The sequence below is a fragment of the Cololabis saira genome, chromosome 21 (genome assembly GCF_033807715.1).
Source record: "Cololabis saira isolate AMF1-May2022 chromosome 21, fColSai1.1, whole genome shotgun sequence".
In the NCBI taxonomy this organism is placed as follows: Eukaryota; Metazoa; Chordata; class Actinopteri; order Beloniformes; family Belonidae; genus Cololabis; species Cololabis saira.
This window is the reverse complement of record NC_084607.1, coordinates 29,388,105-29,412,038: the sequence shown is the minus strand read 5'-3', so window position 1 is coordinate 29,412,038 and position 23,934 is coordinate 29,388,105. Positions and strand designations below refer to the sequence as shown.

The 23,934-nt window shown below is 41.6% G+C and overlaps 1 protein-coding gene across 2 annotated transcripts in view; it reads left to right on the top strand.

Moving 5' to 3' along the window:
• Positions 1-23,934, top strand: part of smurf2 (SMAD specific E3 ubiquitin protein ligase 2) — a 55,124-nt gene that overhangs the window by 4,712 nt on the left and 26,478 nt on the right. For both annotated transcript variants that reach the window (XM_061711031.1, XM_061711033.1), the window contains exons 2-3: positions 19,498-19,536; positions 20,946-21,054. In XM_061711031.1, coding sequence (XP_061567015.1) covers positions 19,498-19,536; positions 20,946-21,054 — 148 coding nt within the window. The remainder of the gene's footprint in view (positions 1-19,497; positions 19,537-20,945; positions 21,055-23,934) is intronic.

The window sequence follows — 23,934 nt, the reverse complement described above, 5'->3', positions numbered from 1 at the left end:
CCATGCAACCATAAATGTGACAGTGCACGGCTGAATGCGAAGCTGCAGAGCCTCTTCTAATGTGATTAAGACTTTGCAGAAAAGAGAACACGTCCCTGCAGTCTTCCACAAATGCAGAGTCATAAGCTGTCTGTAGTCTGAGCTGAAATCGCAGCCATAAAATCAGAGATGTGCAAAATCAGATGCTGGGTGAATAACGTGTCTGTTCTGGCAGATGTGCAGCAGAATAATAAACAAACTGATGTTTGTTTGATTTTCAGTTCCTTTTCAGATTCTTGACGTTTATTGCTGTTTTTGTCTCAGCTAAGATTTTACATGTGACTTGTCAAGCATATGGTTTGCTCATCTGAATTCTTTGGCGCAGTGCAGACGAGCGAAGAGAGCTATCTCAGTGGGATTCCCTAGAATTCTCCATTTGCATTCCCACCTCTTCCTCTCTGAGTCACTCCTGTTCTTTCCGAGTCGTAAGCTTCTTCCCTTTCAGACCAAAGCATATTTCACTCCCACCCATATTGACTGAGCCCTTTCTGCACTCTGATTCTGTCTCTGTTTGAGGCATTCTGTGGTCGGGGTTTGTTCCTTTTCGTTTAATTTCAGATGATTAACAGTTGATGATTCTGCAGTTATTTCTATAGATAGAAGTGCCAGCACTATTATTTTCGATGGAAACATAATGTGCGGAACTTCCTTCCCGTGTTAGAAGGCCGACACTGAAATGGATGCAGATGCTGCTTAAAAACAAAAAAACTTTTCTTTAAATGATGCAACAAAGGCCCCTGGGGCATCACACTGCGATCACTGTGTGGCTGTGAGTGAAAGGCTCAGGCCTCTCCTTTCTCTGTGCCGCTCGCTCCGACTGTAGTCTACAGAGGGAGGTCTTTGCATGTTTGTTGCTTAATTGAAGAAGAAATGGCCGCAGCTGTGCACAGATGGGGCTATGAAGGCACAAGACCTGGTGATCAAGAAAGTTTTAATGTGGTCTGCACTAGCTCTCGGTACATTCATGTGGTCTCAGTCAGAGCCATTTTTACAGAGTGGCTGTATGGAAGTGATTTGGGTTCATCTGGCTGTTCAGACAGGATACGTTGTAAATACACAGTGATTAGCTGCATGTGGCGAACTGTTGACTCTGCTGGCCAATCACGGGCAAGCATTTTGAGAAAACATTTCCACATTTTGCTTTGACAAGTTGTAAATGTAAACAGAAAAACTGCAAAAGACAAGGAAAAAAGGGAGGCGGGGGGGGGGTCAAAACGGGAATGTAACGAGCAATTATGGCACATGATTTGTAAACATTTTCCTTCCCCCTGCTGAGAGCCGCTCATAATTTTAAATTGTTCCATCAATTAATGGAGTGGCTAGAGTTGGCTTTCCTGTTGGTTCAGCTGCTCTCCAGTGAGGACAAAGCCTTCTGTAGTCGCTTTACCCTCAACCGCCGTCGGCAACGGCCTGGAGGAGACCAGATGTAGCAGGGGGGGGAAGAGAGTGGGCAGCTCCTGAGAGAGGAAGCGCTCCCCAGACCTGAACACTTGTCCAAATGTTACCCCTGACACATGGAAGGCAGAGTTCTCCAGAGCCTCTCTTATGATAATACCAATAATAGCAGGTTGGCGTTACTTTTTAAGGTCTGCTGAGTGTGTTACTTCTGCCGCATCGCGGCTACCAGATTTGTCCTGTCATGAAGAGCGTGCCAAGAGTTCGATGAGTGGGTGGCATGTGTGGTTAGTGAAGGCTGACTCTTCCTGCTGAGTACAATATCAACACTTCATAAAGGCTGCTTTGTTGTATTAACTTGAACATTAATAATAATTTCCTCCACCCTCACACCCTGTTGTTTGGTTTCTGGAAAATAAACCACCTACAGCTGAGATGTACCAACCAAGCGCATGTTTGTATAATAGGCGGTAACGTTTGCACTTGCAAGTGGAGCACATTGAAGAAGTACATGTTAACTACTTTCTCATAGTTTAAAACTATTAAATGATTAAAATCGTTAAATAAAAATATGTAAGCATTCAGTAACAAAACAAATACAACCTTGCACAAGCAAATGCAACCGGTGGAAATAGGCTTTCTTTCTTTCTTTTCTTTCTTCTTGTATTGCCAGTTGACATTACTGTCGTTCAACAGCTATTAGCTCCCCACAAACTTGTAAAACAGGAGATGCATCCAGTTTATATTGTTTAAGGCACACAAAGAAGCTCAAAACGGAGGCAAAGAAACATCTTTAGTAATACGGTAATATGGTTTTAAGATCTGCATTCATCTACCATAATTTAAATGAATTAACCATAGAGTTTTTGATGCTAGTTGCCATTCAGGACTCTTATTGGCTGAGTTTTGAGCAGTATTAAGACTTAATCATACCAACGTTGTTACAAATGATCTCAGCTCCACACCCTACTTTTTTTTGCAGTGATTTGTAAAAGATTGCCTGGAGCAGTTGTGCACGATTGACAGTCTTCAAAGTGCTGAAAGCAACATTAAGATGCAACTCCTCCTGGCTGGGCACCAAGGTGTGCAGAGAAGCTTTAGTGAAACTGTAATTTGTGTCAATGAGTCCACATCTCTTATGCCAGCAAGGCCACTATGTGTTGAACCAGTGTCACTAACCCCTAAGTCCCAGCTGGAAGGTCTGGTTTTGCTGCGTTTTTCTGGTACAGTACATGTCGGAAGTAGAGCACCTGCAAGCGCCGCCTGCTTGAATGGATTCACAAGATCACAAATTTACCTCAGGGTTTTAAGATCACATGAGAATCCTGGTAATCTGCTTGTTTAAAGCAGTATATCTGGACACGTCTTGTTGTTTTTTCCTCTAAATTGAGCCTATTCTAAAACCCTCTGAATTTTTTACCCACAGCCTCCACGTGTTCATATTGCAAATTTTTGAATTGGGACCCTCCCCCCCATTTCAAAGAAATCATCCGATTCTCTGCTATTCTCAGTTCTGACTTTCTGCCTGCTCAAACTGTCTAGCCATGGCTAACGGCTTTGCCACCGCCCAGTGCCAAAATGGACCTGGAGCATATTTTTAGCAGAGCAAACTGGACTGGCGCTTCTAAGTCGGCTCTAAACTGCTCCGCGCCATCTCTAGTGAGACAACCCTTGGACCTGAATAGCTGGGATTCGCAGGCTGGCGAGGCATAGCCGTTTCATGGCGCCTTCGCCCCCTGTGGGACTTCAGGGTAATCCTGCATTGTGTTTGCATCCATTGTCAAGCTTGTGTGTTATCCTCCACATAAAGCTTTACTGTCTGGGTTTGCTACAGCTTCTGTCAGAGTCATCTTTCTTTTTTATGAAACAAAACCTCAATCTGCCAGGGTCCGTAGATGAAAACTAGTCTGTATGGCTAATTCTGCTACATTTGCATAGTGCTTTAAAACCAGAATATTAATTAATGTAACTACTGTATACCCTTTAAAAAAAAACAAAAAAAAACTAAAATAAGCATAAATAGAGATATCATCGTCTGCCTTTCCATCCGTTAAGTGGAGAATTCCTGCTGTCCTCCGTTCTCTGCTGGAAGCTGTGGTTGATTACAGTTCATAAAGACTTTAAATGTCCAGTATGAATGAGATCAAGAGCTAATCACTTTGATTTATGCAGACTGCTTTATGGGTCCTTTCTGTCTGAGAGCGCATAATGGGAACATCCCTGTGGTTTTGCTGCATTGCTAATTCTCCTGTGTGGTTTAAGAAGACCCTCTTCAAAGGCCTTTCTGTTAACCTGGCTGTGCCGTTTAATGGGTCAGAATTGGATTAGTGGTGAATGTGAGGGAGGGGGCTGCAGAGAACGCTAAACTGATTCCTTCCTTTAGGCACTTCTCCCATATTTCCTGCCTGACAGTCTGTCTCTTTGCTGTAACATCCACAACCCTCGGAAACCCCTCAATTTCTTTCCTGTTTCTCAAACTACGTTTCTTTTTGACTTGACAAAAATACCCTCCGAGTAGAGTTCCTATCTAAGACGACGGCGTGCATATCGTTGTCAATCTGTCACTTTCTGTTAGTTGTCCGCAGTGCCATCGGGGCTGAAGATGATTTCACATGGCATCACCATTTCCTTTATAGTTAAAATGTCACTGCAGCACAAAGTACTCTAGACATATTCCAGAGGGACTGAATGTTAAAACATAAACATCCCTTTATGTTTCCTGTCTTTGAGACCCCCGTGACCATGAATAGGATTGAGGTCGTAGGGAAAATGATTGAATGTTCTAAGAGCACATCAGTGTGGGGCGGTGAGCTGTCCTTTTTCCTACATCGGAAGATTGAAAGGGTCTGAAAAGGCGTTAAATGCAACAGTATAACCCAAGCGGAGTTCCTTTCAGTTGTTCTTATATATGGAGCAACATAATATGGAAGGAAACATTCATAATTGGATGAAAAAAAAAACCTAATTGGGACCGATGGTTGAAACAAGATGAAGCAGACGTTCAACCCTTGACATTCCTGACAGCTGATTATAAATAGAGTTGATGTATACAGGCCGTAAACTGTGGCATTAAGCCTGTTTCCTCCTGCATTTGTTTGTAAGGATGTCTGTGATTATTCTCCAATGTCTGGAGCATGCCCAGATCCAGCAAGTTTGCTCAATGTCTCATTTGCTCCGATAAACATCAATACATACAAGGGTCATTTCACATTTTCTTGATACAGAGGGGGAGGCAGGGTGGCCTGAGCATTCCTGTCCAGCTGTCTGATGGAGGAGCGTAACATGAGATGAATTCATAGATGTGCTGGCTCTGCTTCAAACCTGGACATGGGTTGATGCGATTTAAGTCTGACTAACCTCGAGCAGATGAGGGTTTCTGCAGTCCCGCTGTTGCCGGCTGAAGGGGTCTTGGTGTAAAAGCCGCAAGACGCCAACAGCTGACTCGAGACGTCTGTCTTTGCCTCAACCTCACGTTTGAACCCCCTCAGTCATCTGAGGGGACCAGAGCAGAAGAGAGAGGTTTATATTCACACCAGATCGCATTGCAAATGGCATCTTTTTGCTTAATTTGACTAAATACATGATACCCGTTTCATTTGAGTAAGGAAATGACTGTACAGGACTGTCTCAGAAAATTAGAATATTGTGATTTTCTGTAACGCAATTACAAAAACAGAAATGTCATACATTCTGGATTCATTACAAATCAACTGAAATATTGCAAGCCTTTTATTATTTTAATATTGCTGATCATGGCTTACAGCTTAAGAAAACTTAAATATCCTATCTCAAAAAATTAGAATATTCTGGGAATCTTAATCTTAAACTGTAAACCATAATCAGCAATATTAAAATAATAAAAGGCTTGCAATATTTCAGTTGATTTGTAATGAATCCAGAATGTATGACATTTTTGTTTTTTTTAATTGCATTACAGAAAATAAAGAACTTTATCACAATATTCTAATTTTCTGAGATAGTCCTGTATGTCTAAATGAGATGCTTTCCTTAAATTTGAAAGTGCAAAGGGACTGGCTTTGATGCGTAACTTAAAGTATGGTCGGCTCAGCGGGAAGTTAGCTGCTAATCTAACCTTCAGATCAAACTGAAACTAGGAGTGTCTGATGATTCAGTTCTGAGGCAGATACCGCAGATGCTGTCATCAGTCAGGGATGTGGTTGAATATTCTTTCTTACAGACAATATTGTTACAGGCAAATGTGCAAATTCACAGGCACAACTTGACAGGAACTACTTTTTCTTTTCTTTTTTTTTTTTTGTGTAAGCCAGCTCTAATTTCACTCATGTGAAGATCACATGTCTTTAAAGAACATATTTTCACCTTTACGCCTTCCTCGGTTTTGATGGTTTGGCAGAAGCGACAGCCCAGGCTCTGGCAAGTGACTTCATCAAAGCTCGGCTAAATTTTGGTCAGACATGACACACGTCCCATAGCTACTTTAAACATGAGTCTGAGCACATTGTAAAAGCTTTTTTATTGCATGCACCTGCACACAGCGGCATTCAAACATGGCTTTTGATCAAGGGACCTCCTTAGTGGTTTATATAATGATGACAATTACTATTAGTGAATACTTCTGATGAAAATGTAGGAGGAAGGACATGCATTATTTACTTTGTAGCGCTATTAGCTGTGATTACACCCTTTATTTTTTTCTCATTCTTAAAAGGAACTTGCGGTCCAACACATTTATTGGCAAGGTGGATGTTTTTTTTTTTGTTTTTTTTTTTTTTCATTTAAAAGCAAAAAATTGGCTGAAGGTTTATCATGCTCCCAGATGATGTTGTGAAATAACTTTTGCACTGAAAATTCCCGAGAATATTTGGAGGAGGGGGAGCAGTATTTCAGTCAAACAGCACAGACGTCTGGTGGTCCTCAGTTTTCGGCTCACCAGGCCAATACTATCAGCCCCCCTCTACCGAGGCTCGATCCAGGCCTTTCTTCTACTCTCCTCCATTACATCAGAGAGGGCAGAGGAGCCAAGAAGCTCGGAAAGTGACGCAGCCACCCAAAAGAGACCGGGTCCCAGCCAACAGTGCTGCAAGCTTGCAGAAGCCTAAGCTCGGCTTCTGCTTCGCTCACCGTTTTGACTTCTCACTTAGCAGCGGTGGAACTGTGGAAGACTTTACTCGCTTGAATGACTCTCTGTCAAGCACCTTGTATCGCACAGAGTGGAAAGACGGAGTGATGTACTACGCAGGGACAACAGGAATGCCACTGAAAATTGCCATTGTGGCATAGTTTCCCACTATTTGCAGCTGAAAATAGGAGAGAAGGACTCCTCTATTATGCAATTACGGTGAACTGTATCACGAAGGGAAACGGTGATGTGAGGTGGATGAAATGTTTGCACACAGAGAATGCTGCCAACCTCTTTCCCGTCACGTATGTGGATGTTGTTAGACAGGTTTTGTTTTGCAGGAATTAGTTCGCCTGTCACAGTAAGCAACTTTCTTTGTTATTGTATATCTTTGCATCTGCACCTTCTCAATGTTTAGATACAGGTGTGATAGGAATGCAGGTGTATTTCAAAATAGTGACACTCGCATCTTGTCAGGTCTTCGATCTTAACATTTCAATGCTTAAGGCTGGGTTTCGACTAATGAAATACTTAAGCTTTATCTTTCATTTTCTAGTTCTTTTTGTCAGACAAATGATTTAGTTTTTTTTTAATTACCTGAGTCAGAGTCACGCCTCCCTTTCAACATCAGCTGATAAATGGCGGGTCACGTACACCATCTTGTGACTCGCGAAAGGATTGCCGAAACATGTCAGGTAATTTAAAAAAAAAATAAAATTATTTGTCTGACAAAAAGAACTATCAAATGAAATTGTAAATCCAGAGACTAAATTAACTAAAAAAATTAGAGACTATATGAACTTTTTACTTGAATTGTTCCTGATTCCATCTAGTTATGCTTAGCTATGTCGTAGGTGTCTGATCATTGAGTGTTTATAATTATCTCTGTTGAAGATTTGGTCATGTGGTTAATGTAGGTACAGGCTTTGATTTATACCCACATTCACACAGAAATGATGACACAAAGATGCACGCGTCTCCTCCTCACTCATTCTCCAGCTGTGCAGTCACAGTGATCCCACGAAGGCACGATATTCCCTCCCCAGTGTGTGCTTTTCAAACCATTATGGCATTCAACCGTATGAAGACTGTCCTTTCTTCTACTTTGCGGTTCACAGTCAGAAAAGAGTCTCCAATGTTAATGGTCACTGACAGCTTTATGCAGTTGATGCTGAATAAAACACAGTGCTAAAGAAAAGCTAAATTTAAAAAAACCAACATGCGTATGTGTTTATTATACCTGGTGATTCTTGTGAAACACACTTAGCAGAGCTGGCCTCAGTCTCCCCGTCATTACTGGATCTTGCAGTGTTACTGCAGCTGCAGGAGGGAAAGGCAAGCACAGCTTCACCAGGTGGAAGTTCATCCAGTTTACTAAGCATGGTAGGCCTCGCCAAGGAGCTCTTGCCTTAAGTCAAATGACAACATTTGTAATACGGCCAGTCCTGCTGGTCTCTGCCTCTCTGACCACCGTTGTAGAAAGCACTGTTGTGTATATATAGATTGCGTGTCACTTGGCTGAGCGTTCTGACTGCTCTCAGACGGCCTTCTGCGCCGTCTCATACCATCCCTGTGACAGACTAATTTCATCCTTGAGGTCAATCCAAAACAAGCGAAAATTTCTACCAGTTTGTTTTAAAATTCAGCAAAGCATAAAAGCAAATTCAGATGTTAGTGGAGGCTACCTACATAGCTGAGTACTAAGTTATACTGTTGACAAGGAGTTTTATTTTCATTGGTGATGTGTTCAGGGTTTTTAGACCTGGTCTAAAAATCGGGGGTTCATGATGCAGTTCGACGGTATTTAAAACAAGGAAAATATGATCCAAACCCAAAAACGTAGGCCGACTATGCTGCATTTAACACTGGATGATCTAACTGTCATCTAGCTGTCTATTTGGACTCCGGCAAGCTAACTATTCTGTCTTTGTCACAGAAAAAGTTTACAAAATCTCTGCTGCCTACTTAAATGACGAGGATTTATGATGAGAATACTTTGATTATGTTTATGAAGAGCCAAGATGAAGCCTAGCGCTGCATATGACGCATCAGGTCAGATAATCAAGATTGTAAGCATCAGATTGAAGGGCCAAGTTGATGTTTTTGTACCTTGATTCTTATGGGTGTGCACGTGTGTGTTTTTGGTGAGTTGCAGACTATATATTAATTTTATGAATAGCAGCCAGCTCACTGTAGAGGTTAAAGGAGCTAAGCACCAACTCAGCAAAAGAAAGTTAGAGGTATAAGTGGTCAGTAGATTCTATCTGGGTCTATGTGCAAAACCACATTAAAGGAGAGTTGATGATTACCTTCAATGACCGACTTTCCCTCTATTGCTACCTTGCCATTGTGATGTCATAACTGCCATTTTTAATGAAAGTTGCACAATTACCTCAGACCACAGCTGGAAAAGTCACCAAAATATTACTATCTGCAATGAGTGTTTCTGAGTTTAAAGAAAAAAGAAAGCAAAATTCATTCTGTGTACCTAGTTAGTGCAATTAATTTTAAGAGAGCTGAGATCTGTTAAACACTGTTTTTGGTGGACAAACTCCCAGAGTCCCAGAGCAGAGAAACCTGCTCATTTTCTCATCATTTTGAAACCTAATTTTATATATTTTGCATTTGTGTTTGGCTGGGTTGTTTAAAAGACTTTTTTTTTTTTTTACCAAGACAAACACAGAATTCATATTTATTTCTGCCTTACTCAGATTTTATCACAGGGGTTTCCCACTGCATAATTTTCTAGCTCCAGTATGTTATCTATACTTTCACACCACCTGGTAGAACAGGTCTCCGCTTCCTTTTTGGGCAGCTCAACATCACACGAGATCTCTCATCAGATTTCTAATAAAGGCTCAGAATGTGATTCTTAATGATATATGGCTTCACAGCCTTTTAGCCTTTTATTAAAAGAATCTGTGGGGGATATATCAAGTTCTCTGTCTTTTCTTTCCTCTAATGCTATCATTATTTTATGGTCCTTGTCACAGAGATTTGGTGCACCAGATTTCCCCAGACTTCCTTTCCTCCTGCAGCAGGACTGGGGCTCTGAGTTTTCTGTGTTTGCTTTGTGGTATTTATTGGACGTCACAGGGATTATGAGTTTAACATTGCTGGTTCCCACTCCACTTCTCAATTGTTGACATGATTTTTTCCCTCCTCTCTGAAGGCACATGCAAGAGAAGATGAAGCATGTCTTTGAATGTACGCTTTCTTTTCTTTTTTTAATTCTGGAAAGAAGCGATCACAGTTCTCTTCTGTTTTCAGTGCTTTTAAAAAAGGAAAGATGCACTTGGAGATCGTTGCCCTCTTTCCTTTCTAATTTTGTAAATCTTGGAAATTGCAGGTCTGTACAGTGGTATTAAAAGATTTTCCTGGCAGTTAGTGTTTCCATCATCATTAAAGCTCCAGCGATTCTAATATATTTGTGCAATGCAACAAAGAGAAGTCTTATCAGATTTTCTCATTTCCACTTTACATAAGCGCATTTGCCAGCACATTACAAGTAGCCGAAGGTGAGATGTTTCCCTCTACCTATAAGTAACTTGGTGCTGTGTGGAGAGGCAGACTGAGGTCCTGAAACTCAACCCCGCTCACCCTCGACTGCAGCTTAAGGGCTAAAGTTAAGTAATGTAGGGAAATCTTTAAAAAGTAACCCACCAAGATTTTTTTATTGAACAAAGGAGTGCTGCAAGTAAATGAGAGGTGTGAGCTATTTTCTCACCACTTTTAGGAGATCTTTATGGTTTTCCCACACTTCCACTTGTGTTCCATTTCACAAGCAGATATAAAAGTAGATATATGATAAGTTGAATTTAGAGTTTCTCGTGGGACCAAAAGCCTTTTTTTATGAGATTTAGGAATTAAACTCTTGTTTCAATGCCCTCATATATGCATGAAATGGGGCGTATGTGTGTTTGTATGTGGATGGATGGATGGATAGATGGATAGATGGATAGATAGATAGATAGATAGATAGAGGGAAACAAAACTTTCTTTGCCTGGGAATTTCATTAAGTGAATGATTGAGATCTACAGGGGTCTGGACTCCTGCAAATCTGATCTTGATCAGTGACATCACAGTCATCACATATTTTAAAAATTCGCATAAACTACCAGGATGTTTGCATGCTTATGTAAGCAGGAAATTTTCATCACATGTTCTTGCTGTTACATAATGTCCAGGTGCATATGAGAGCTATTATCAAAGGGATTTTTTAGTTTATACAGGTTTGTCTGCTTTAATGGGGACTTTTCCTTCAGGGCTGCTGGTGAGTGATGGTGTCAGTTTCAATTATAAATTAACTTATTTCTCAGAAAAGAAAAGAGTTCTTCATTTCTGTCCTGTGTCAACATGACTGGCTGGATGTCTGTGAATGTGTCACAGATGGAAGCTCCCGCTCTAACATCAGGCCCAGCGATGGCGTTCTACAGATACCTGGAGTCAGATCAGGAGACGACAAAGACATTAATACCAGATAAAGAGCAGGTTGACTTATCAGCCACAACTCTGAGTTCTCCATCTTAGGTTTCCTCAAGTTTTTAGGTCCTAGAAAGGTCAGGGAGGAGTGGAGAGAGGAAAAGGAAGCCCTTTGTTTATAGAAGAACAATGTTGCATATGAAAGTGCACCGTTCTGGGCCTGGAGTCAAAACAGAGCAGACAAACGGGCAGACAGGCAGCGTACAGGCCGGGGGCTGGAGGAGTGAGGATGGGACGGGGGAGTAGGTTGCCTGAAGATGTCTCAGACTGTCTGGCAGGACCGGTACACTGCACTGGACTGTCGGGACCAGTATGCATTCAGCTTGAGATGGGAGACATTTTAATTTAAAATGATGTTCCTTCCTTATGTGCCGTCAACCCCCCATCTTCCACTTATTAGGTTGTGTTGTCAGATAGTTTTCACTGGGGACAGTGGTGGGAATGGTGGATTATTACCAGGCGGGTGTCTCAGTTCCCACACCCCCACTTCCTCCACCTCATGGGCTCCAGTGTGATGGTTAACCACAGAGCAGCAGACGAGAGGCCGTCTGAGCTCCTGCTTTCCCCACGACTTTCTGCTCTTTCTCTGTGCTTTTTTTGGTTAGGAAGTGTTAATGTGACTGCTGAAGTGGAAAATATATTTGGTTAAAGAAAATGTAAGTGGATTTCTTTACTTGAATCTCAAGTTGACCAGGAATTGAAACCATGGCGACATCCCTTCCTCTCGCTCCCTTGTTTGTCATGTGATCACTCCCTCCCCAGGTGTTTGGCTTGCGTCTGGCAGACTTCATTGATTCGCCTGCACAGTAGGGCTCTTTGTGTGTTAGCCTGTGAGAAACTCTGCCCATCCTCTCCCCACAGGTGGGACTTTAACTTCACCCCGAGGTCTCATTTTCTGCCCGCGCTGAGCTCCTGTTGCTACTCAGAGGAATTGATTTTTATTAAGAGACAGCAAAGAAAGTAGTTAAGCGAATGTAAGCCGATTATCAGTTCTGTGTGGTTTTTTTGTTTGGCTTTCCCAGCTGTCTTCAGGGAAATGGCCCTGTTTGGCCCCTAATGTAAAAAGCCATTATGTGATTAATAAGCTGAAGCCATGAGGATTGTACAATTTAGTTCACCACTGTTGTATGTTCTGTGGGTCGCTGACAGATTTGCTTTTTGTCTCTGTTGACGTGTTTAAACCTTATGGTGGGTTTACTCTTTAGTCTGTTTAGACTACGAATCCTGAGTGAAAACTAAGTTGGCACCCTTTTTTTTTCTGTTGAACTGTACGCTGACTTGTCATCCAAATCAAATCTTAGAAAGATGGTTAAATGATTAAAGCTGATGGCTTTAAGTGGGAACAACCCCCCCACCCCCATCAATTCAATGTTGCTTTCTTTTCTTGTGACTCTAAATGTCTCCGCTGGTCTCTGGAGCGTCTCAGTGGTGCTCTTCCTGTCTGTCTCTGCACTGGTGTCTCTCCCCTCCCTTGGCCCCATCGGTCCGCACCGCAGTCCCTGGCTGTGTGAGGCGCTGCGACCGGAATGAGAAACACAGGCAGCACAGAGACACCCTTCTCTTAGCTTTGCCTCAATACTCGCTGTTGCTATGACGACAGAGGTTTTTTGATGGGCCCCGAGATACACGGGGGTTATGTGATGCTTTTCCAGAATGAGCGTTTGTGTTTTATGCGATAGAGGAGGGGGATAGTTGGAAACCCCCTGAATGCAAAGACTCAGTCATCTTACGACGGGATGCACAGCATAAACCCACGTTAGGAGAGTTACCACCGCGCAAGATCTTAGCTCCTCTTTTGTGTCTCTTGCATATATTTTTGTGGTTCTGTAACAAGTTGCCGTTTCTCTTCATAGATTTAATCACAGAACTCATAATTAATTCAGCCACTTAGATAATGGCACAAAAATATTGCTGTTTAAAAAAAAAAAGAAGAAGTGACTGTTTAATTGGATGTTAGTAATACACCACAGTTATGTTTGACAACCGCCACGTAAAAGGAAGAAAAAGTTACTCAATGCTCTTTGACAATCAGTTGACCTCTCGCTGGCGTACATCCACCCAATGAAGTCACATTTCAGCCACGCACACTTCAAACACCAGCGGCGTAATCCCCGGTACAGTGCGACAGATGTTGCTCAACACCGCTCCGTAAAATTGCACAAAATATTACCTCTCAGCAGACCAGCTGTGGCGCTCCGCTGACTTGATGATTTCTTGTGGTGGTTTAGTACGTGGGTTTTTGACTTGTTTTGAACTTGTTTTGAACCTCTGGGATTTTTGTCACAAATTTGCAATGTATAAACATTGAAATGAAGTACTGCTTGCTCATAGATGACTTGCTTTTACTATTTGGACAAAGGCATTTTCCGAGTTATTTTTGAGACGCTGTACAGTAACAGAATGAATCAGATTATAGTAATTAAGTTTGATCAATTTAGACACTGAATGCCTTATTAAAGAAAGTTTAATCACCTCCATCTCCAAATCAGCTTCTGTCTTTTGTATCTCTGCCAATTACTCACTTCCCGTAGCCCCATAACGTAATCAAGTAATCTGTCTCATGGTGCTAGATTTCTGTGGGAAGTGTTCAACTGTCGTCATGTTTCCATAAAACTGAGGTTATTTTGCTGTAATTTCCCCAAATCTCCTACTCCGGATGCATGTTTAGCATGTTTAAGTGTGTGTGGGATGGGGGATCAGCCTGCAACTGTTTTATTCAGCAACCTTAAAGCCTGAAGAAGATTATTTTCCCCTGCTCCAACCAACCACAAGCAGACTTCACAGACCCGCAAGACGGTAAAAGCAGACATCAGCTGTTGCGCCAGACTGACGCGAAGAAATGTTGGACTTTATCAGAACTTTGTTTTTGTACTCATGGATTTGTGGCACTGTCCTATCTTGTGGGAATGACTGATGTCAGAAAACATGGGGTTAGATTAGAAAATATCTGTCAGTCTCGGAAAAAGTGATTGTGAAAGTGGTGCTTATTACTTGTCTGAGGCGTGTTTAAAATCGCTCCAGGCAAGACTTAACTGTAAAAAAGAAAAAAAGAGTTAAGGGTCTATTTTGAAATAATGTGCCGTTCCACGATTCTGTGCCCTCAAGTAATACTTTTATGTCCACTTTTCCCAACCCCTATACACCATCAAGACAATGGAAAAGGGAATTGTGTGAAATGTTGAATTTGACCTCACCCCATTAATCATGCTGTATCTACAGTTTAAACTATTTATTTTTGCTTAAGTTGTCATTTCCTGAAAACCTTTACAGTGTAGCCTCATTACAGAATCATGCGGTTGTAGTTGGCCTCTGAAAAGAAGAAAATTATAGGAAAAGCAGAGAAGCAAAAGACTTTTCCTGTATTTTTCTTAATTATATGGTTGTATGTGTTCCACCAAATAATGGGATTCTTTCTTCGGTTCTCCCTCTCTGTGTTGACATGTATCTGTCTTGTGTCTTAATGTAGATAAAGAGGTTGAGAGAGCATGTAATTATATTTGTTAACACGAGGAATGCTGTTGTGTCCAGGGTGACCAATTAAACAACAGTTTTATGATCCTATCCTTAAGGTGCAAGTTTGCAAATTTAATTTTTCTTTGACATGTCATCAACCCAGTTATAAAAAAAGACACACATTTGGCAGTTTAGTTTTGCATCACAACACCAACTTTAATGATTTCTTATATGTAGGGTCATTTAGCTATTCAAGATAGTCATGTGAGTAAATTATTAGATTTGGAAGGCCCAGGAAATAAAAAGTTTGTTGTCTTTACCAGGTAATGAAATTAGTAATTGCAGCCTCTGGTGAACAACGTGTTACATTTTTCTAATTCGGAGTGGGAACATTCTGGTGAATAAAAACTAAAACTAAACCAAAATGATGAAGAAACGTGTGGAAAAACTTTACAAGTATAAACTGCGTACTGCTTCCTCTGGAATTAAGAGGGTTGGTAGCAGCTTTGTGCTGCACATCAGATGCACTTGATTCATTGATCTTCAGCATGTCGGAGAATCTACAAAAGCAAGAGTTTGGTCACTTTACTATTTCAGGTGTGTTTTAGGAGAAATCCCAATGGTCAAAGTCAGCATTGATCTTTACAGAAGCAATTACTGCTGCCTCACAATCTGGGAAGGGTTGCCAGGTAATTTCTAATACATTTATAATGCTTTATTCAAAATTGAGAAATCCTATTCACAAGTGGAAAACATTGAAGTTGGCTGCTGATGCTCTCGGGAGTAAACATCCCACCAAAATCAAACTTCAATGTTCAGGGAAACTGCAAAACAATAGAAACCATAAGTCAGATTCTGCCGGCCTCATGAAGTTTATGATTATCAAAAATGTGACTTGATTGGAAAAGTTTTAGGGAGAGGTCTCATCTTTCAAGAAAAAAAACCCAGCAGCTTAAGTTTGTAAAGCTGCATCCGAAAAGAAATTCTCTGAATAGACGAAACCAAAGTGGAGCGTTATCTTCAGTGAAATCTACAAACGGCACATGCCGGTAAGCACAAATGCCTCATACCATCTGTCAGGCAGGCCGAGGATGATGTGGATTTGTTTAGTGACCACAGGACCTTGGCTCCTTCAATCGTCATCAGCCATGAACTCATCTGAACACGAAAGTTCTGACTCTGAAGTCATGAGTGAAACTATTTGTTGGCCAAAACTGGATCGTACAACACATGCAATGATCCCACAACACGCCAGCCAAACTGCAACAGCGTTTGTTTAATAAACAGTGATGTACTGTCATGTGTTAGGGTTCAGCCGAGGTTGTATTTACATATTTTAAGACCTGTTAACATGACTTGTTATCATGTCCTCATATGTATAACTTTAGGATTAGTGTGGTTTCTATTTCAAATGACTTTGTCTCCAAGTATTTCAACATTACTGATATTCTTCACTTAAAGATGACAGTCTTCCGTGTAGTCACAAGTTGAACATTTGTATGCTTCTGAATTTATTTTTCTTTCCATGAGACGACTATTAAACATCTTTCGACATCTGCCCAATTCCTAATTGACTTCCTTGCTGCTATTGTCTCTGCGCTGACCACTCCAGAAGTTTTTCTTTCTGTTTTCAGATGTAACTCTGCCCCTTGTATGTTTTCCTAAGGAGTTTATTTAGGTATAATTGTAGTGTTGCCTTCCTGCTGTGTGGCTAGCTGAGGACTGCAAATGTATTCACAGGAGGGTCTGCATTTTTCCCTCTGCTCCGCTTGGTCTGAGCTTAGCTGGCTACTGTTTATGGCCCTATCATGTCTTGCCTCTCCCAGCAGTTGCTCACATTTTGTCTCAATTGTTTTTTCTCCGAATAGTTTAATCCTTCTTGCCGCTGTCGCTTAAGAATGTTTTTAATGACTCCTGACTATTAAGTATGTTTTTGGTGTCAAGAATTGAGCTCAGTCCTGAACATCTACGATGATGTAGCCAAAATGCATGATTGGAACATCTAAATTGTCAACCTATTTGTTCTGCTGTCAGCCACCCTAAAGTTCAACATTTAAAACCACAGACGAACATGACGTATTCTCCTGTGCTTGTTGATAATTAATTGGATTGCTGGATTTGCGCGCGGGTGCACGTGCTCGCCTCCGATCTCGAAGAATGCGACCGATACTGATGCGTACCAGATGTTTTACAAATGAGGCGGCTTTCACTGGAACGTAACACATTCCCAGGGATGTTTGTGGAAAGAAATTCTTCCTCATCTTTCCAGCATGTTCTGCACCCTCGTCACCCCCGTACTTCCAGTTGGGTCTGTTGTTTCTGCTGCTCCCTGCCCCTCTCGCGGGTCTGTAAACACCATGCAGATGTTGGTGCATGAGGCTGCGTTTCATGTATTTTGACGACATGGTTACTAAAAAGGTATGTGGTCAGAATTGTTCGGGCTCAAGGCCCTAAGTGATTCAGAGCGACATTTGACATGGTGTGTATGTCTGAGTATGCACGGCATGAAACGGAGGCTGGAGGAAAAGCAGCGGCTGACGATTGAGCGGCTTAAGCTGCAAAATGCTACTATGGGTGTGCCTTTTGTCTATTTATGTCTGTGGAGTTGGAGCGCTCTCTCACCTGCATATAACTGGACTGGACAAGCCAGTCCAGAGAAAAGAAACGTGCCTTTCTTCTATTATCCTTTGGCTCTGCTTTCATACGTATTTATTTTGATGAATGCCTACATGACTAGTCACTGAAGACATTTGCTGCTTATTTATCTTTTTCCGCTGAATGCTTTGTTGCCTGATTATTTTACTAGCACGAGTGATGACGAAGAAAACACACTTTGGGGCTGATGTGCACCTAAAATAACTCTGGTGGCCATTATCACTGAAAACACCAGTCTTGGCAAGAGAACAAGGATGGCTGAACAGCAACATGTGCAGGGTATCGTGTAGACTTGGTTGAACAAAATAATGGAATGGCAGCAATGAGATCATTAATATTGTCTTTCTGTGGTTCTGCCCTGAATCATTCCAGCTGCGGTTTCAAATGTGAGCAGATGTTCAAACTTCAGCTTGATCAAATACGTTGCAGCAGCTAACCTTTGTTTAGTGCAGTTGCTTCAAAATATAAATCTCAGACCTCTTGTTCTTCCTCGCAGATCACAATAACTGTAATTAAACACGACTATGCCGTCATTGCTTTAGGTTTGCATGACGTATGCAGTCTTGCGTCGTCGTCCTCGGTGCATCAGCCACACTGATATCCAGACCACTGAGCGGCTGTTCCTCAGAAGGACTTTAAAAAAACAAAAAACACCAAACTGTTTCCATGTGCCTGACTCACTGGCTGTAACTCCGAGCTCCAGACGCCCAGGTGGTTACTAAACTTCCTTTTCCATCCATACTTTGCGAAGGAGGGTGTGAGTGGCTCTGCCTCATCACCCCAGTAACTGCCTCCTCCACATCTCTCGCTGCACATCAGCAGGATCAGGCTCTCTGCTGCTGACGGGCTCGTTGGGATGGAGACTAAACATCCCCAACTCCCGCTTGAAGTCAGAATGAATAATGAAGAATGTCTGTGACTTTTCTTTTTTTTCTCCTGCCACCAACTGTGTTTTTCTTTTTTTTTCTAATGATGAAATAACAGTTATTTGCATAAAAGCTTTCACTTGAAACTTACAGCTAGTGTGGTTTTCCTGGGCTGTTGTTGATCAAGTGTCTAGACACACATTATCAGGCGGCTGTGGTGTAAATATGTAAATGGGGAGAAATGGTTTCTGCAGCTTGTACCCGTTTCTGGCCGGTGTTTGGATCGTGGCTCTGTTGCTGTTGTTCTCAGCACAATGTGTTTCTACTAACGCTGAACTCGCTGAACTTCTTTTGGGGTGACTGGCTGTACTTTTACTGCTGGTTTTCTGTGTCATTACCAAGAATTAAAAGTTAGACACCCTATTATACTTTTCCTAACTTGAAATGGGTTGGAAAATTATTTGTAGCATCATATTTTTTCATGTTTCATATTCAGTCGTTGAATTTTTATAACTATTTTTTTAATTGCATGGCACATGAAGCGCAAAATATTCCGTACGCATGTTTCAGTGGGCTCAGATCGCAAGGTTTTTAGTAGCTCTTTCTCCTCCAAACTTCATTGTCATGATGTGGAGATGAACCTGAAGTTCAATCACAGAGCAACACCTGCACCTGGACCCCACATGCTCCTATGAAATCACAACTGAAATCAAAATTAAAACGCTGGAGACGGCCAGCCTGTTAAGAGACGCAACGCTTGCCAATATGTGGTGAGGGAAGGGAGGGAGGGGGCAATTTAACTTTGTACTCATGTCAAAAAAGTACTGTTGCATTTATATGCTAGCAAAAAGGTGAAAGAATTGAGTTGTATAGAAATCTATGCATTTAATAATCATTCTCCTTTAGCAGGTGCAAGGTTGTGCTTTGCTGTTACCTGCTTTACCTCTGTACAGCACAGGCACCTTTTAATTCTGTAAAGTAATAATAGCATTTTCTGACTCAAGGATGAACTCGTCCAGCCACTTAAACTACCAGCAGGAAACCAATTATTCACCGTTCAGAAGTGTCCTGCAGCAGTCATTGTTGTGGCAGTTCTGGAAACTGAACACAGACACTGTCTGGATCAGATTTGAGGGCCAAGATGTATGGCAGATTGCAGAGTGGAGATGTTGGGGGTGAGTTTAGTGGTGGAGGAAGCTGTTTAAAGAGGCAAAGTAAAAATAGAGAGGACAGGCTCTCCTTTTCTCATACTTTGAGCCTTTGTCTAAGAAGTTAATTGCAGTTCTTGTCAAGTTGAATAGCTTTTAAAGTAGCGTAATATGGGAACTTTGACTCATAAAAAAAAAAAAAAGCATAAAAACTTGAGTACCCTGAAGTTCTTCAGAGTTATTTAATGGCTATTTCACTCTGCCTTTTTAATTTATTCAGCCAAATGGTGCTCACTTACAAGAATCCCAACCATTAAGCAATGAGAGCTGATTTTTTTCTTCTTCTTTCTCTTCCAGTTTTGTGTGCCAAAAACCTTGCAAAGAAGGACTTCTTCCGTAAGTATCCGCCAACGTTTTGTAACTTTTTAAGAGCTGTCAGTATTGTTCCATCATTTCCCATCGAAAATGCAGATTTTAGCCAATTCAGGATTTACAGATCCCTATGTTCATGTATTGTCTCTCACTGATAAACGCCTGTGGTGATGGAGCGTGTTCAGATTGGACGTGAGGCGTTGTGTTTTGGTGTGTTTGGGTCAGGCTGTCATGGTGAATGACTATATGAAGGCCCTGCGCTGACTGGGAGGGTTTCTGTGGTGCCCATTCCTCCCATTCCTAAACTCAGGAGCTGAGCAAACATTCACGCAGGGAACTGGTGGGCAGAAGCACCGAGAACATGCCAACAAATCTCTGTGTCCTTTTTTTTTTTTTTTCACTTCCCGGGGTGTAATTGTCAGCGGGCCAGCTGATCCACAATGTTTCCTGTTCAGAGGTGTCAAAAGTTTTCACATTCATTACTCAGGTAGAAGTATAGATACTAGAGTTTAAAAATACTCCTGTAGAAGTTGAAGTATCAACTCAAGTTTTTTACTCAAGTAAAAGTATAAAAGTACTGGTTTCAAAACTACTTAAAGTATAAAAGTAAAAGTAATTGAAAATGAATGTATCTTAGTATAATGCAAATATATTAAAGAGCCATATATGTGTACTATTGAGCATTAACATGTGTTTCAGAGAGCAGGAGATATGATGACTAGTTGCCTATAAGTATTGTAATGGTGCAAAAAGTCAAACTTCAGAGGCATGTTATCATTTATCCTAACCTTTATTGGAATGTACATCCAAGTTTAGTTGCAGGAATCTGAGGGAACGGATGTAAGAACAAAACTGGACAAGAACATCTGAAACAACCACAACCAAATTCACTCTATCCGGATGGAGCAATTTAACTGGATAGTTTTTTTTAAAGGCCCGAAATGAAATAGAGTAACGAGGCTGTTTTTAAAATGTAAGGAGTAAAAAGTACAGATAATTGTGTGAAAATGTAAGGAGTAAAAGTAAAAAGTCGTCTGAAAAATAATTACTCCAGTGAAGTATAGATAACCAAAATTTCTACTTAAGTAAGATAACAAAGTATTTGTACTTCGTTACTTGACACCTCTGCTCCTCTTGAGGTTCCACTTATCAGCAGTGGACCTCAGCTGTACTTCTTGGATGAAAAACATTATTATTGACTAAAATGATCTTGATTTTTGCATGACAAGTTCATGAAATTCTTGCTGAATAAATAGAGTGACTACATTACATCTGTTGTTCCATAACAGAGACAAGTGTTGTAGACACGGCGCCTGTTATTGTTGACGACAGTCTGCCATGCAGAAGAAGAACAATGCTTTGAAATGTTATGCATCTGGTGAAACTGTTTGTTCTTCGTGCATTTGTTTAGATCTTTGTCTTCTTCCCCCCAGGCCTCCCAGATCCCTTTGCCAAGGTAGTCGTGGACGGTTCAGGACAATGCCACTCAACAGACACTGTGAGGAACACACTTGACCCCAAGTGGAACCAGCACTATGATCTGTGAGTCCCTGCTCTTTTTTATGAGACTTTTCACATCTGTTATTTCATCAGAGATGAAAGAAAAAGTCCCTCTCGGTTTATGCCTCGCAATTTGTGTGTCTCTCTTTATTTAACCTTGATGGGTTTCAGGCTTTGTCATTAACGGGGTCTAAACAGTAACAGATGCAAACCGCTTACGCATCTGGCTGCTCAGTATCTCGATACTCTAAAATGACATAATGGCTCGGTGTAGAAATGTCATCTGGAGCAGGATTTGAAGAATCCAAGGAGGTGGGGAGGGCGGCATCCCCAAATAGCGTTTTCTTCCACTGACTGGAACACGTGCTTGTCTTGTTGTACCCTGATTGCATTTTCCCATAGATGGTGTGTCCTGCGAAAGTAACCTGGAAAAAAAGCACAGCTAGAGTGTGTGAGTGAAAATGTGAGAGTGAAAGTTTCCAGTATTCACCCAGTGTTTATCCAAACCGTCGTCGGCAGCCAACAGCGAGAGGAAGCACGTGTCTGCGTTTGTTTGGTTGCCGTGGATACGAGACCCTCTCTCTGCACAGCCATTAAATTAGCCGCTCTTGTCACATTTGACAAGAGGGAAAAAGTCACGCGCACGTATACACACCTTAAGGGATGATCCGGCAGAGAGAGCACACAGTGGAACTTCTCTGATCTAATTTGTCCCAAAGGTCTGCAGATACAGTTGACTGGAATTTATGTGAAAATGGCTTGTATTTTTCTGTGCCAGTGATGCGTTTACCATTAATGTCCCCCGGTTTACTGTCGGTGTTTACGCTCACAGTCGGGAGGAGGACTCTCAGGTGGCGTGTTGGAGGAGAGAGGCTTTTAATTGACTGTGAGCAGCCTGGCCGCCTCGCACTTATTAAAATAGCTTCTAACACCTGGTGTTCTGAATAAAGCCCTGAGCTTTAAACTGCTGGCAACTAGTCCTTTTCCCCCTTTGTTATATGTGCTATGTGAGGATGTATAAATGTTTGTATCTGTGTGTGTTCAGTGCTGTCTGGTTTCATTTTTACTGTGCTACTTCCAGCAAACTGGCCTGTGAACTGTGACCCTTCCGCATTGTTTCAGGATGTGGTTGGCATGCCAAGGATAGTAGACAGTCTATCTGGCTGCCTGCCTGTCAGACTCATTCCTCACATCACAAAAGAACTACAGGAAATGGTTGAGATTAACTAAATCTTGGCGGAAAAACACTCCTATTTGTCAGTTTATGGAGGAAAAGGACACAGCAATTACTTTTAATTTTTTAATTTGAATCCTTTCTGGGAGGACTGTCTTGTACGAGTTGTTATCCAGACTCCCGTTGGTGTGCACTCGGCCGCATGAGGTCATTTAAGGCCTCGTTCACATCTCGCATTAACAAGCATCCTGAAAAAACACAATCGCTTACTGCTTAAGTTCACACCTGGCATTAAAGATCTGACCATCACGCTCTACATACTGATATTTAATTTTTGCTCTAAGTAAAGAAGAGGGAAAAAAGCTGGGAATATAGCTGAGATATGTTCAATAAAAATGAGGTATGGTCAAAGAAAAGATCCATCATGAACATGAGTAAGAGATGAAATGACAAAGAGATTTATTGTGTTCATTTGTTGGCAAAATCCAGAAGGGTTGGTATTTAGGTTGTCGATTATTTTTATGACAAGTCAATGATTGTCTCTGTCTTGCCCTCCACAACCTCGCCATAATGTTGATGAGAACTGCCCGCTTTTGTTTAGCCTTTCCCCCCATCCCGTAAACTCTTTGCTATTCACACATTTGCATTTGCACAGAATAAATGAAGCCTGTGTTTTACTACATTTTTTTACTGACATTAATATCCGGGGGCTGGAGAAGAGTCTGGTCAGTAATCAAACTTGTGATCCCAGAAGAACAATGCAGATTCCACCCTGGCCGTGGATCACTGGGCCGACTCCGGAGCGCACACCACCTGTTGTTTCAGGCCCTACGTAGATGGAGGGTGATTCACGCTGTCGGTATTAAGTGGGATTCTCTCCAGGTGGGAGTCGGGCTTTGCCAGCGCTGCCTTTTTGCCACTAATTCTGTTCTGAAATTTTATGGACAGAATTTCCAGGATGTAGCCAAGTGGTGGAAGGAATCTGGTTTGGCTTTTTCCTCCCAGCTGTCTCAGCTCAGCATCCTCCTGAAGAGTTGAGGAGGTAGATGTGGACAGGGAGGTTTGTGTCTCTGCTTAGATAGAGTTAGATAAGCAGAGATGGCTGGCCAGCTGGATAGTACCCACGTATATTATAACATGGAGTTGAAAAGTCTCTGATAATGATCCGTAGGGTTGAATGTCAGTGACACCAGGTCGCCTTTTGTCATACGTTGCTGTGGCAACAGTAACTGGAACACCGACTGCAGCTGGGGCTTACGTCGTAATAAAGGTTTTAGGCTGTCAGGCTTGTCTTTGTGTGAAGCCTGGTGAAAGATGGAAAAATGGTCTTCTTCATTCATCTCATCGTTGCTTCTCTATTTGGCGTGTGTCTCCATATGTGGCTGAATTCTGGCAATTTTCCAGAATTTTCTCTAATTATTCAACATTGTGTCCATCTTGCCAGGAAAGAGGCAGAAAGGTGGTCAGAGAAAGCAAAAAAAATAAGAAATAAATCCCAAATCACTGAAATACAGAGGCAGGCATTTGCACTGGATTAAAATGACCGTGACCTCTGTATTTGCTGAAATATGGATGGTAATTTTTGAAAATTGAGGCTCATTTCTGAGGGGGACCTTTTGCTAACAGGAGCCACAGGGGAGCCAACTTTCAACATCGAAAACCACTTAATCCTTTAATTCTGCGGTGGTCTTAGTGAAGGACAAATTCGTTTTCTTTGGTTTATGGATGTTATCTAAATACAAAATTGC